Raw genomic sequence first — 15,692 nt, 5'->3', positions numbered from 1 at the left:
AGGAGAAGCAAAGTGATTAACTGGTAGAGGATCTAATCTAGGGGAGGCACTTTTAGGAGTCTATTCAGCAGCAGAAGAGCCTTTATAAACTGGTATCATTATAGGTGCCTCACAGAAGCAGAACACCATTTCAATACAGGAAACCTTGCTAGTAAAAAGCACATGCAGAATCAAAGTGTGGGCTCCCCAGAGAGGACTGAAACCAACAACCAAAGATCCATGTTAGGCAAAGCAATACCAGACCTCCTGGATGAAGTATCTGTTTGATGAAAGACAAAACTGAGCTGGAAAGGTATACTTGAGGCAGAATTATGCATGGCCCCAAATACAGAGACCACCACATTTCCGGGCAAGCATCTGCCTCTGCATTACCATGACGGAGCATAAGGGATGACTTGTGGTGAACCTTCTACACTAGCTCCCTTCCATTAACACAATGAGATGCAAGACTTTGGGTTGGAAAGAGGCAAGAGATGAGGTACAGGAACAGTCGTTCAAAACAGCTGCGGTACTTGGGATTTCACACACTTGGTGATAACTGAAGCAAAAATGGGGTTGTACAAACATCAAATGCATCTTTGGTGACACTGTCCAGTACGAGAATAACTATAACTGTGGTGTGTGAAAAAGAAACAAGTTACAGAAACAGACAGGTCACCAGCATCAATAAAAATGTCCCTAGCTCAATGGAGATGGAGAAAAATGCCTGTAATATTTTTAAAGTGAGCCAACACCACCTCACCTACCCCCCCCCCCCTCATCCACAGAAGTGAAGGATGCAGATGGAGAAACCAACAAAAAAAAAACCTAAACGTTAGTTAACAGTGGTCAAGGAAGCATATGATATCACTGCCTACAACAATACTTAATTCCCATAAATCATGAAGGATCAAACGTGGAGAAATCGGTTAGTCCAGATCAAAAACAGCAAATGCCAATTTAGGCTCCGTCAGACAAAGCATACCAGCAACATGCCTGGAGAAGGAAGGGCTTCCTTCTGTATCCTTTAGGAACCTGCCCACAATTGCCCTAAAGGTTATAACCATGCCACCTAGGATACTTTTTACAGAGAAATTAATGGGTTCTGGGTCAAAGGCCCTATGGGTCACTCAATTGATCAATGATTAACTACACCAGGAGCAAGAGGAAGCCTCTCTCTAGACTATTATGTTTGAGACTAGCCTCTTAGGGGAAAGAGGTGGGACTCGGGCCTATAGCCATCACTCTGATCATTCAACACACAAAGGTTTTGAGGGAGGATGGGCAATGTGGCATAATACAAGCTCACTTATAATTAGTGTGGGTGGGTGACTTTCGATAACAGGAAACCAGGCACAGGGCCAATCCATAATGCCCCCAATGGGGACCTAGCATGCATATCCTTCTTTGGGAGGGAGGTCTTTCTACAAAGATCTGTGCACATTACATAGGCTATCATATAACTTGAATGGCACATTGCAAACTGAGGAAGCAGAGTTACAAATGTATTTTACATATAGATGCTTTCATATTAGCTACACCCACAGTAATCCTGTAGAATTTTCAGCTCACTTATAGATAGATAAGAAGGCTTCAGTGTCATACAACCGCACAGCTTTTATATAAAGGCGAATTACCAAATATTGCCGTCCAGTGCTTTCCAAGCACAGCTGTTACAGATGGAAATGTGCCACTTTTCCTCAAAAGCGTAACGACAAAGGCAAACAAGTCTGCCCATGTCTGATGCACTATGGATGTTAATTCGGAGTCTGAAAATGAAACATTGAAAATTTAAATTACAAGTACTGAAGAAAAACAATTCTGCAGAATGACAATATTACCTTTTTTGGAGTAAACAGAAGTGTACAAAACAGGTGAAAATTCAAAAGGGCAATAACAGACAGCATTTGGATGCTTACTTATGACTGTTCATCAGCAGGACAACATGACAAACCCTTTCTAACTAGGATGGTACCCGCAGTCACTTCATTTTTGGCAATTAATGTCTCTCTGGGATTCAGAACTTTTTTATGTAATTGATTCTTTCTTTAGTTAACAAGTCTGGAATAGTTATACAAACAATTTGATTAATGAAAACTATCTAAAACATATTTGATTTCTGGTTATGAAAAAGTTAACAAACAAGCCAATACAGGAATTTGCACCTTTAGTCCTAGATTAATGCCCCGTTCAAGTATCTGACTACCTAAATTGTGCAAGTAAATATACATTACCTGGTTGAGTATTAAAACGTATGGCGAGAATGAAGAAGGTATTTGCCAGAAGAGGCTTCAGCAACTCCTCCTGAATCATGAGATTGGAATCTACCATGAGGCATGACTGCAGGAGCCCCGAGAACGAGGACACATATTCAAGGAGGAACAAAAGCTGTTCAGGAATAAAGAGAGATGATTGGAATTAACAGATGTCTAAAGGTATAAGTCCCTACCTGGCACCACAAACTATTCCACAACGAAAAAAAGAATGCCCATCAGTTATTTTAGGCATGAGAATGCTTTATTTTAAGTTTTCCAATAACAGGTCCATCAATTACTCAGTGTAATGTATAGATCTCAAGTTGTACTATTTCCATAACTCCCAAGTAGTCTCATGTCACATGCGACACCCTTAGCCACTACATGGTTCCTGAATTCTGGGATCTGCAGAATCTCTTTCCACACTGGAAGTATTGCCTCTAGAATTTCAACCTATGGTGTGGTGTTGACTACATAACAGGGACAGGCTGAAGTCATCACAGAGGGCATGGGATATCTTGGCAGGAATGTACCATGTGGGGATGCGAGGACTTCGTTCTATCTTTCGGTTCAGTCACATGCAGTCTTGTGTGTATATATGTAACAATAAAACTACAAGTTCCAGAATGCAAAGAAATAAAGGTCAATGGGAACGACTGACCCATAGACAAGAAGCTGAGGTAAATTGAGATCTCTGCTCATCAACACTCATTCTATTGCTATCCCACTTATAAACTTCCAAGTCTCACCTTCTTCGAAACAGAGACCCTTCGCTTGGAAAAGTATCTACAATACCTGCATTAACGCTTATTGTCTTGGGGCGTGGCTTAGGTGCAGTGCAAGATGGCCGCCTAGTACGGCAGCTCCGCCGCATCGGGACGCCTTCTTTTCGAGGACCTTCTTGCCTACAACACATCGCGCCATGCATCTGAACCGGTGCTGCTCCTGGTGAGACACTTCCATAACTTAAGCGTGTCACGCTAAACGATATAAATCCGATTTTGCTGCCGCCTCGCATACTTCAATGCGGCCACCATTTTGTTAATGCACATTTTCTACCCGCGATTTCGCGTCTGCGCATAATATCCTCTGAAGTACCTCCTTTAATTTTTTGTCTCTGGATATGGGAACAGGATTCCGGTTTGCCACAATATCTGCAATAAGTGCTCCAGGACATTGGATTTCTTGCCTCATAGCATGATTTGTAAATCTGCCTGACTGACCAGCCTCATCTCTTTAGGTAGTCCGCTATTTTAGGCAGACTTCCCTCATGTTTTTCATTAGGGGACAGGTTTTCTACTCACACTGCTCTTGTTTTGAATACAATTTCTACAGAGTGCTCATCTTTATTTCTTCTTCCTATGGGACTGGAACTTCGAGTTTATCCATGATTTCTACAGCTCATTCATCTGTTTCCTGTGCTTTCTAATACTACCATCTACATGTGGAGCATTTTTCTTTCTCAATGTATGCATTATCTGGTTTTGCCTTAAGATTGATTTGCCTCTGGATGCTACATTTTGAACAATCCTTCTGCAGAACCTTGTCATATTTTATTGCGCTTTCTACACCTTGAAGATTTATGTCTCTAGGCAAACTGCGCAATCCAAAGTTTGTTTTTGTTCCCTCCAAGCTTATTTCTTCAACACCATCTTCTTTGTCCTCCACGTCAGGCTTTTCGTCTCCTACAGGCCAAACGACGAGGGTTGCATCCAATCGCTCCTCTACGACACAATCCACTTCAAATAAATGATCTCCTCCTGCTACGTCTTCCAAGCGTTTCAATCATGATCTTCCGTCTCCTGATCCTGTAGCATTCTTCACCTCCTTTCTTCCAAAACTCCTAGACATGGCGGCAACGACCTCTCTTAGCATCCAGAGAGCACACAGGCTTGGTCCTCCGTCATATGCTTCCACTTCATCGAAACCACGAGGTGTCATCATTCTTTTCTTGAAATTCACAGATCTTCTCTCAGTTTTGTCTGCAGTCAGACCTAAACTTCAAGTTTCCTGGTTAGGTCAAAGAGTATTTCTGTCTTAGGATGTATCCAATGCCACTGCAACTAGACGAAAGGAATTTTTGAACCTTCGTGCCCCTTTACGATCATTGGGTGCTAGATTTGGATTATTTCATCCCTGCATCTTCAAAGTCACCCATCACAATCAAACCGGGACCTTTCAAGACCTGGCTGAGCTCAAAAACGTTATTCACATTCAAACTGCTAACACTATGGATATATCTACTTCTGCTAATGGATGATTATCTAACCTTCTTACCTCTTACAGGATTTGTGCTGTTGCCCTATATCGACTTGATTAAACGCTGTTTCGGTTCTTGTTGATTCTTCATTAGTCATGTTAAATCTTCCCTAGAGACTATATGATCTCACGTCATTTAATATTGATATTGTTATATTTTTGCTTTCTCCATGTTGTCATTCAGATTGTAGTTCGGTTGTACGTCTCCTAATGTATTTCCCTGTTGTCATACATTTCTTGTCTTTTTCCTTATTCTTTACAGATGCATTGATGTGTCTCCTCTCAGCTCAGATAATCCCTTTCCTTAGTTCCTTGTCCTGATGCGGTTGGACTCCCGTTGTCAGCTAGTTCGTCTTGTTGAGTGTCTCCATTCCCCCGGTTGTTGTCTTCTTCTATGTTCCCCTCAGGTATGTTCCTTTCAGTCGTACTTTTAGGTTATGTACTGTTTCTTCTTATACTTTCCTTTTTTATTCCTTTTCCATTTTTCCCTCTTTTTCCTTCTTCTTTACTCATCATGTTTATATCTCTACTTCTTTTATCTTTTTTCATCATTACTATTGTTGACTCTTCTATTATTGAAAAGTTTCTTCTAATTTTTTTACGTTCAGAGTAATTTCTTGGAATGTTAAAGGTTTTATCAGTCCAATTAAAAGACCGAGAATCCTCTCTCATCTAGCTTCCTATAACCCTGATATTGTACTTTTGCAAGAAACCCACCTCACGGAAGCTGAATCACTTAAACTAAGGAGAGGTTGGGTGGGTATGGTTATATTTTCTCCTTCCATGAATAAAAAAAATGGTATTGTCATTTTATGTCATAAAAAATTGAAATGTAAGGTCTTATCGCAAGAAAATGAAGCAGATGGTAGATAGGTAGTTGCTAAATTGTTAATCAATTCTGTTCAGTTAATTGTTTTTAATGTTTATGGTCCTACACAACCTGATTGTTCTTTTTGGCCTTTGATTACGCAAAAATGTATCCAATTTCGTGATGATCTCTTTATTCTAGGTGGTGATTGCAACCAAGTTGTAGATCCTTTTTTGGATTGCAAGTATACTGTTTGTTTTAATCCCAGTAAAACTCAAACACTTCCTTGACACTATTTCTCAATCGCATCTCACTGATTCCTGGAGACTTTCTCATCCAGATACTCTTGATTACTCTTGTTTCTCTCCTCCTCATGATTCCCTGTCTCGCATTGATTACATTTTTTTCTATCTCAAAATTTACTTTCCTCTTCTATTGAGCCTATTGTTATCTCTGACCATGCTCCAATTCTGACTGATTTTGATTTACTCCCTTCACATCCAAAATCTTCCAGTTGGCGCTTTAACAATTCTCTTCTTACTGACCCTTTATTTTCCTCCTCTTTTCGCTCCTTTGTTAATGACTTTTTTCTTCTTAACTCTGATCCTAACATTTCACCTCATATTCTTTGGGACTCTTTTAAAGCTACTGCCCGTGGTTTCATTATTGATTTTGTTTCTAAGAAGAAAAAACGGTTTCTTCAGGAACGGAAATCAGTATTAGCTCATATTAAGCTTTTGGAACATGAATTTTATACATCTTCACAAAAATCCATTACCCCAGATTTGATACGAGCCAAACTTGAGTTTAACAAAGCCTCTTCTGATAATGCTTCTTCAATACTCCTCCCTAGTAGCGCTCGTTACTATGGAGGTCGCAACAAAGTAGGAAAACTTTTAGCAAACTATCTTAAATTGCGTAAAAAACGCACACTTATTGATTCAATATATTCCTCCGATAATTCTCTTCTATATAAAGATCAGGAAATTATTAATTTAAACTTTTTTATCAAGCCCTTTACACACCAGAATCTCCTCCTACTCCTTCTCTTATTCAATCCTATTTCGACAGACTTCCTTCCCCTTCTCATCTTAATCTTCCTGATCTTGATAGTGATCTTTCTCTTGACAAACTTTCCAAAGCCTTATCTACCCCTACTAAAGGGAAAACTCTAGGTCCTGATGGTTTTTCTGTTGAATTCTATCTCCCTTTTTCTGATCTACTACTTCCTAAAGAACAAGTTACTTACCTTCGGTAACGATATAGCTGTAAGAAACATTAGTTAGTATTAGATTCCTTACCTTAGAATATCCCCAGGCGTCAGTCTGGATCCGGAAACTTTTGCGTAGCAGTACCCCTGCGCGTCGGTAGGCGTCGTCTGCAGGCGTCCCCTGCGGCTCCGCGTCCGTCGTCGGCGTCGTGCGCCGTGATGACGTCGCTGGAGTATATAGACGCCGCCTCCGCGCGCTGACGTCAGTTCTTTGTACACAGCTGTTCCGCGCCAACACACGCAGAGCCATGTGAGAACCAACACTGGTGCCATTTGAAACTAGGGCCCTGAAAGGGATGTCCTTAACCCTAGGTATCAGTTCGCAGAACGGGGAGGATGGGTGGGTTCGGTAAGGAATCTAATACTAACTAATGTTTCTTACAGATATATCGTTACCGAAGGTAAGTAACTTGTTCATCTGAAAGAAACACGTTAGTATTAGATTCCTTACCTTAGAATAGATACCCCAGCAATACCAACCCCGGTGGTGGGTCTGCGAACCAATACATTCCTACACCAGAAAGTCCTGGAGGACAGAACGGCCAAAGAAGCCATCCCTCCGGACTTGACTGTCCAGGCAGTAGTGCCTCGCAAAGGTGTGCAGCGAGGCCCACGTAGCCGCCTGGCAAATGTCCTGCAAGGGGACTCCCCGGCCCAGGGCAGTAGTAGCCGCCGTGGCCCGAGTGGAATGGGCCCTCAGCCCAACAGGAGTCTCCTTCCGAGCCAAAGAGTAGCACGCTTTGATGCACCGAGAGATGGTCCGTTTATGTACCGCCCGTCCCTTCTTCGCACCCACGTAGCCAACAAACAGTTGGTCATCCACCCGGAACTGGCGTGTGCGATCCATATAAAATGAAAGCGCACGTTTTGGGTCCAGACGATGGAGCCGCTCTTCATCCTTTGAAGGATGCGGAGGCGGGAAGAAGGAGGGGAGGGTGATGGACTGCCCGATGTGAAAAGCAGAAACTACTTTGGGCAGGAAAGAAGGTCTAGTCCTTAGAACCACCTTGTCAGGATGAATGGACAGGAAAGGAGGCTGGACAGAGAGAGCCTGGAGCTCACTCACCCTCCTGGCAGAGGTGATGGCAACCAGGAAAGCCGTCTTTAAAGTCAGGAGACGGAGAGGACAAGAATGAAGGGGCTCAAAGGGAGCACACATCAAAAAGGTTAGAACCAGGTTCAAGTCCCACTGAGGCATCACAAACGGAACAGGAGGATACATGTGTGTGATGCCCTTCAAGAATCTTGTTACAATTGGGGACTTGAACAAAGAAGGCTGATCAGGAAGCCTTAGAAAGGCTGAAAGGGTCGAAAGGTAGCCCTTGATAGTGCCCAGAGCAGAGCCCTGCTGGGCAAGAGAAAGAAGAAACAGAAGAACCTCGGAAAGAGGGGCAGAAAGAGGATCCACAGCCTTTGCTGTGCACCATGCCACAAATCTGTTCCACCGACAGGCGTATACCAACTTCGTGGAGGGACGCCTGGCTGCCAGAATTACATCACAGACTTCAGGAGGCAAGTCAAATGGCCTCAACTGCCACCGCTCAATCTCCAAGCATGGAGGTGGAGACTGGACAAGTTCGGGTGGAGGACCGTCCCCTGCTGCTGCGACAGAAGGTCCTCCTGAAGGGGCAGGCGGATCGGGGGACCGACTGACATGCTGAGTAGCTCGGGATACCAGTACCTTCGAGCCCAGTCCGGAGCCACAAGGATAACTTGGGCCCGGTCGCGCCTGATCTTCTTCAGCACTCTGGGCAGAAGTGGTATAGGCGGAAAGGCGTATAACAGACCGCAACTCCACTCGCGCCGAAAGGCGTCGCCGTGCGAGTGCCGTCTTGGAAACTCGATTTAGAAAAGGGGGTGGTGATGAACAGAGTGTCTGAGTTAAACAGACCACTCTTACCCAGTCCAAAGATCAGGGCTTCATCCATCACCGTTATTTATCTCACTGCCCCATCCCAGCTCAGAACCTGGCTATATGCAAATCAGTCTGTCCCTGGCCCAGTGCATCATGGGAACAGGGCAGACTAAACTACCAAGCCAATTCTTCACCAGAAAGGAGACAAGCTACCGGGGACCGGTTTCTGGCATTTCAGCCTTCTTCGGCCCGGCTTGCTTGAATCCTGATGGAGCAGTGAGAAAGGGACTCATGTCTGAGTATACCCTGCCACACCTATAGTGGCCAAAAACGATTTAGAAAAGGGGGTGGTGATGAACAGAGTGTCTGAGTTAAACAGACCACTCTTACCCAGTCCAAAGATCAGGGCTTCATCCATCACCGTTATTTATCTCACTGCCCCATCCCAGCTCAGAACCTGGCTATATGCAAATCAGTCTGTCCCTGGCCCAGTGCATCATGGGAACAGGGCAGACTAAACTACCAAGCCAATTCTTCACCAGAAAGGAGACAAGCTACCGGGGACCGGTTTCTGGCATTTCAGCCTTCTTCGGCCCGGCTTGCTTGAATCCTGATGGAGCAGTGAGAAAGGGACTCATGTCTGAGTATACCCTGCCACACCTATAGTGGCCAAAAACGATTTAGAAAAGGGGGTGTGGTGATGAACAGAGTGTCTGAGTTAAACAGACCACTCTTACCCAGTCCAAAGATCAGGGCTTCATCCATCACCGTTATTTATCTCACTGCCCCATCCCAGCTCAGAACCTGGCTATATGCAAATCAGTCTGTCCCTGGCCCAGTGCATCATGGGAACGGGGCAGACTAAACTACCAAGCCAATTCTTCACCAGAAAGGAGACAAGCTACCGGGGACCGGTTTCTGGCATTTCAGCCTTCTTCGGCCCGGCTTGCCATCATGCACTGGGACAGGAACAGACTAATTTGCATACAGCCAGGTTCTGAAACTGGGATGGTGCAGTGAGCTAAAAAACGGTGTTTGATCTAGCCCTGATCTCTTGACTGGGTGAGAGCTTTCTGCTTAATTCAGAGACTCTGTCCCTCACCACCCCTTGTTGTAAATATTTTTGTCCACCCTAAGCGTGGAAGGGTATTCTCAGATGTGAGACCCTTGCTCATTGCACCATCAGGATTCAAGCAAACCGGGCCGAAGACGGCTGTAATGCCAGAAACCGGTCCCCGGGAGCTTGTTTCCTTCCCAGTGTAAGAATTGGCTTTTGTAGTTTGGTTTGCCCTGTTCCCATCATGCACTGGGACAGGAACAGACTAATTTGCATACAGCCAGGTTCTGAAACTGGGATGGTGCAGTGAGCTAAAAAACGGTGTTTGATCTAGCCCTGATCTCTTGACTGGGTGAGAGCTTTCTGCTTAATTCAGAGACTCTGTCCCTCACCACCCCTTGTTGTAAATATTTTTGTCCACCCTAAGCGTGGAAGGGTATTCTCAGATGTGAGACCCTTGCTCATTGCACCATCAGGATTCAAGCAAACCGGGCCGAAGACGGCTGTAGTGCCAGAAACCGGTCCCCGGGAGCTTGTTTCCTTCCCAGTGTAAGAATTGGCTTTTGTAGTTTGGTTTGCCCTGTTCCCATCATGCACTGGGACAGGAACAGACTAATTTGCATACAGCCAGGTTCTGAAACTGGGATGGTGCAGTGAGCTAAAAAACGGTGTTTGATCTAGCCCTGATCTCTTGACTGGGTGAGAGCTTTCTGCTTAATTCAGAGACTCTGTCCCTCACCACCCCTTGTTGTAAATATTTTTGTCCACCCTAAGCGTGGAAGGGTATTCTCAGATGTGAGACCCTTGCTCATTGCACCATCAGGATTCAAGCAAACCGGGCCGAAGACGGCTGTAATGCCAGAAACCGGTCCCCGGGAGCTTGCTTCCTTCCCAGTGTAAGAATTGGCTTTTGTAGTTTGGTTTGCCCTGTTCCCATCATGCACTGGGACAGGAACAGACTAATTTGCATACAGCCAGGTTCTGAAACTGGGATGGTGCAGTGAGCTAAAAAACGGTGTTTGATCCAGCCCTGATCTCTTGACTGGGTGAGAGCTTTCTGCTTAATTCAGAGACTCTGTCCCTCACCACCCCTTGTTGTAAATATTTTTGTCCACCCTAAGCGTGGAAGGGTATTCTCAGATGTGAGACCCTTGCTCATTGCACCATCAGGATTCAAGCAAACCGGGCCGAAGACGGCTGTAATGCCAGAAACCGGTCCCCGGGAGCTTTTTTCCTTCCCAGTGTAAGAATTGGCTTTTGTAGTTTGGTTTGCCCTGTTCCCATCATGCACTGGGACAGGAACAGACCAATTTGCATACAGCCAGGTTCTGAAACTGGGATGGTGCAGTGAGCTAAAAAACGGTGTTTGATCCAGCCCTGATCTCTTGACTGGGTGAGAGCTTTCTGCTTAATTCAGAGACTCTGTCCCTCACCACCCCTTGTTGTAAATATTTTTGTCCACCCTAAGCGTGGAAGGGTATTCTCAGATGTGAGACCCTTGCTCATTGCATCATCAGGATTCAAGCAAACCGGGCCGAAGACGGCTGTAATGCCAGAAACCGGTCCCCGGGAGCTTGTTTCCTTCCCAGTGTAAGAATTGGCTTTTGTAGTTTGGTTTGCCCTGTTCCCATCATGCACTGGGACAGGAACAGACTAATTTGCATACAGCCAGGTTCTGAAACTGGGATGGTGCAGTGAGCTAAAAAACGGTGTTTGATCTAGCCCTGATCTCTTGACTGGGTGAGAGCTTTCTGCTTAATTCAGAGACTCTGTCCCTCACCACCCCTTGTTGTAAATATTTTTGTCCACCCTAAGCGTGGAAGGGTATTCTCAGATGTGAGACCCTTGCTCATTGCACCATCAGGATTCAAGCAAACCGGGCCGAAGACGGCTGTAATGCCAGAAACCGGTCCCCGGGAGCTTGTTTCCTTCCCAGTGTAAGAATTGGCTTTTGTAGTTTGGTTTGCCCTGTTCCCATCATGCACTGGGACAGGAACAGACTAATTTGCATACAGCCAGGTTCTGAAACTGGGATGGTGCAGTGAGCTAAAAAACGGTGTTTGATCTAGCCCTGATCTCTTGACTGGGTGAGAGCTTTCTGCTTAATTCAGAGACTCTGTCCCTCACCACCCCTTGTTGTAAATAGTCTTGGAAAATCCAACGCGCAGAACTGATGACATTGCGCGTTCTCTTCTGTGGCGAATAGATCTAACCAAGGCTCTCCCCATTGCAGAAAGAGGCCTTGCGCCACGTCCGAGTTCAGACGCCATTCGTGATCCATCGAGCACCGACGGCTGAGTTCGTCCGCCCTGGCGTTCAGAGAACCTGCCAGGTGTTGAACCGTCAAAGTCACGCCCTGACGTTCCACCCACTGCCAGAGGCGCAGAGCCTCCTGGCAAAGGGTCCATGACCCCACCCCGCCCTGTTTGTTGCAGTACCACATGGCGGTGGTGTTGTCTGTGAACACCTGCACTACACTCCCGTTGACAAAGGGGAGGAATGCCTTCAGTGCTAGACGAATCGCCCGTAGCTCCAACAGGTTGATATGGAGCCGGGACTCCGCCGGAGACCAGATGCCTCTGATCTCCGCCTCTCCCAAGTGGCCTCCCCAGCCCTGGAGGGAAGCGTCCGTCACGACAACGTGCTCCGGTTGGGGAAGGGAGAGGGATCTGCCTCTGACCCAATCGCGGTCCGTAAGCCACCAATGCAGTTGTCTCGCAGTGCCCTCCGAGATCAAGACGTGGTCGGACAAGTTGCCCTGATGCTGGGCCCACTTAAACTTCAGGTCCCACTGCAGAGCCCGCATCCGCCACCGGGCGTGATGCACCAGAAGGATGCAGGAAGCCATCAGCCCCAGCAGCCGCAGCGTCAACCTGACCGAAACCCGGGATAGCGGCTGAAAGATGGGAATCAAAGCCTGTATATCCCGGACCCGCCGTTCTGGAGGATAAACCCGAAACTGCGCCGAGTCCAGAACCGCTCCGATGAAAAGGAGCTTTTGAGAGGGACACAGGTGTGATTTCGGCACATTGATGGAGAACCCCAGGTCGTGCAAGAGGTCTGCCGTCATCTGAAGGTGGTGGACGACTGTCTGGGGCGAGCCCGCCTTCAACAACCAGTCGTCTAGGTAGGGGAAGACTGAAACCCCTAACCTGCGCAGATGGGCTGCGACCACCGCCAACACCTTTGTGAACACCCGTGGGGCGCTGGTAAGGCCGAAGGGGAGCACGATAAACTGAAAGTGATCCTGGCCTACCGTGAACCGCAGGTAACGCCGGTGGGCCGGCAGGACGGGGATGTGAAAATACGCATCCTGCAAGTCCAACGCTACCATCCAGTCTTGCGGGTCTAGAGCAGCCAAGACCTGAGCTAATGTCAACATCTTGAACTTCTCCTTCCGGAGGAAGCCGTTGACGTTCCGTAGATCCAAGATAGGACGTAGGCCCCCTTTGTCCTTCTTGGGCACCAGAAAGTAGTGGGAATAGCAACCACGCCCTACTTCTGGCCCAGGAACGCGCTCGATGGCCATAACTTCCTCCTGCAGAAGTGTCAAGTGGTCCCCCGACACACGGTGGTTCTGCGGTGGCATGGCTGGAGGAGTGGTCTCGAAGGGGAGGGAGTAGCCCCTTCGGACGAGTTGCAGCACCCACCTGTCCGATGTGATTGTGCGCCAGCGGGCGTGGTGATGGCGAACCCTGCCACCCACTGGCGTCACATGGGCCTGAAAGCACGGACTAGGAGGATTTGGAGGCAGATGCTGCGGGGGGAGGTGTGGCCTGACCCCGCCGTTGACCCCGACCGCCTCCACGGCGGTTTCCACGGCCGCCACCGCATTGAAATGATTTTTGCGGCGCGTGGCTGGCAGCACGTGTGGGGACGCCCCTTCCTTGGCCACGAAAGGAGCGAAACGTACCCGTTTGCTGGCGCTGGGTCGAGAGACCCAAGGACTTGGCCGTGACCCTGGAGTCCTTGAAGCGTTCCAGCGCGTGGTCCGCCTTGTCACCAAACAGGCGACAGCCATCAAACGGCATGTCCATCAAGGCATTCTGGACATCTGCCGAAAAGTTGGCGGATCTCAGCCAGGCGTGGCGACGAATCGCCACCGTCGTGGACATCGCTCTGCCCAGCGAGTCGGTCGTATCAAGACCACACCGTATGGAATATTTTGCTGCATCTCGGCCCTCAGCCACAGCCTTGCCGAGCTTCGCCCGCACCTCCATGGGGCATTCTGGCAGCAGTTCCGCGACCGTATCCCACACAGAGTGGGTGTAGCGGCCCAAGAGACAAGCGGTGTTGCAAGACCGCAGTCCCAAACTCAGGGACGAGAAGACCTTCTTGCCATACTGGTCATACCTCTTAGATTCCCGGTCGGGCGGGGCCGACGGGAATGCGGTCTGGGAAGTCGAGGCCTGGATCACCAGACTCTCAGGGGTGGGATGGGTGGACAGGAACTTGGGGTCGTCCGGACAAGGACGGTGGCGTCTGGCGTCTGGCCACGTTCCGATCAACAGGCGAACCTGAAGAGGGCCTGGACCACGTGCCCAACAGAACGTCTGACAAGGCTTCGTTAAACGGCAGCAGTGGCTCCTGTGGGCATGACTGCGGTTTGAAGACCTCAGTGAGGATGTTAGGCCTCACGGCCGCGATGGGGAGCTCAAGGTGTAAGGCCTTGGCAGCCCTCATCAACACCACTGAATAAGCAGCTCCCTCCTCCGATGCCACGGAAGGAGGAGAGACAAAGCCAGGGTTAGGAGAGTCGTCCAGACCACTGGCATCACCCAAATCACCTGTCCAGTCCACGTCGTACTGACACTCACATGACAGAGGGTCCTCAGACCCCTCCCAACCCTCTCCGTACTCTACATCATCTCCATATTCGGAGTCAACAATGTAGACCGGCTCCTCGGGGTTCACAGGCGCCATCGGCCGGAGCACCCGATGGCGTCGAGTCAGGGACACCCGAACCGCTAGGGCCCCCAGACGGTAGCACTGGGCCCGAAGGCGCCGTAGGCCCCGTCGGAGAAGTGAGCGCCCTCATGGCCATGAGGAACGCCTCAATCTCCTCAGGCGTCGCACCTTGCCCAGGGACCGGAGGGTATGGAGCAGGCCGCGCCGGCGACTCTCGCGGAGCCGCGGGGTTGGGGGTCACCCGAACCCCCGGCCGCGTCGCGCGAGCGTCGGGGGGAGTCGGGGGTACGATGACGACGCCCCGACTTCTTGTGTTTCTTTCCTGAAGAGCCCGACGAATGGTGACGACTTCCGGAGCGCCCGGCGCGGCTCCGCGACCGCTCCCTCGAACGCTCCCTGGGGGGCCGACATCCGGAGCTCGAGTAGCTTGCGGGACCGCTCCAGTCTAGCCTTATTAGTCAGAGCCCGGCAATCGACGCAGGCGTCCACGTCGTGGTCGGGGCCCAGGCACCGGAGGCAGAGTCGGTGATGGTCCGTGACCGACATCGTGCGGTCACAACCGTCACAATTCTTGAAACCGGGCATACTACCAGGCACCAAAAGAGATATAGAAAGTTAACAAAACTTGGTCAAAAGACCGGAGTACTGCTCTTCGGATCTGCGCTTACTGGCGCGGAAAAAAGAAGAACTGACGTCAGCGCGCGGAGGCGGCGTCTATATACTCCAGCGACGCCATCACGGCGCACGACGCCGACGACGGACGCGGAGCCACAGGGGACGCCTGCAGACGACGCCTACCGACGCGCAGGGGTACTGCTACACAAAGGTTTCCGGATCCAGACTGACGCCTGGGGATATTCTAAGGTAAGGAATCTAATACTAACGTGTTTCTTTCAGATCTTGTAATTCTTTTTAATTCATTTTACTCAGCTGGTAAGGCAGATGGCACTTTTCAAGAGGCTACTATCTGCCTCATTCCTAAAGAGGGTCGTGACCCTCAATTTTGTAAAAATTATTATCCGATTTCTTTAGTCAATGTTGATTATAAGTTATTTGCGAAGCTACTTGCTCTGCGTCTAGATCCCATCATGCCCCATCTTGTCGGGAAAGAACAGGGTAGACTCATTTCTGATAATTCTCGTCTCTTTCTCAATGTCTTAAACAAACTCCCTTCTCTTTCTATTCCTTTGGCTGCTATCTCTGTTGACGCGGAGAAGGCACTTGATAGAGTAGATTGGTCCTTTTTGTTTCTGTGGTTACGCTGTCATGGTTTTGGTACTAAATTCATTTCATTTATTTCC

At 48.3% G+C, this 15,692-nt stretch overlaps 1 protein-coding gene across 1 annotated transcript in view; it reads right to left on the bottom strand.

Annotated features, from left to right (window-relative positions):
- The window catches only part of RTTN (rotatin), a 1,129,552-nt gene that overhangs the window by 291,519 nt on the left and 822,341 nt on the right, over positions 1–15,692 (bottom strand). Inside the window, exons 39-40 of the mRNA XM_086965450.1 lie at positions 2,214–2,367; positions 1,617–1,748 (exon numbers count right to left, since the gene is read on the bottom strand). Of these exons, the coding sequence (XP_086821576.1) occupies positions 1,617–1,748; positions 2,214–2,367 (286 nt within the window). The remainder of the gene's footprint in view (positions 1–1,616; positions 1,749–2,213; positions 2,368–15,692) is intronic.

The sequence above is a fragment of the Lissotriton vulgaris genome, chromosome 4_1, assembly GCF_964263255.1.
Source record: "Lissotriton vulgaris chromosome 4_1, aLisVul1.2, whole genome shotgun sequence".
Classification (NCBI taxonomy): domain Eukaryota; kingdom Metazoa; phylum Chordata; class Amphibia; order Caudata; family Salamandridae; genus Lissotriton; species Lissotriton vulgaris.
This window is presented reverse-complemented; position numbering and strand designations above follow the sequence as displayed.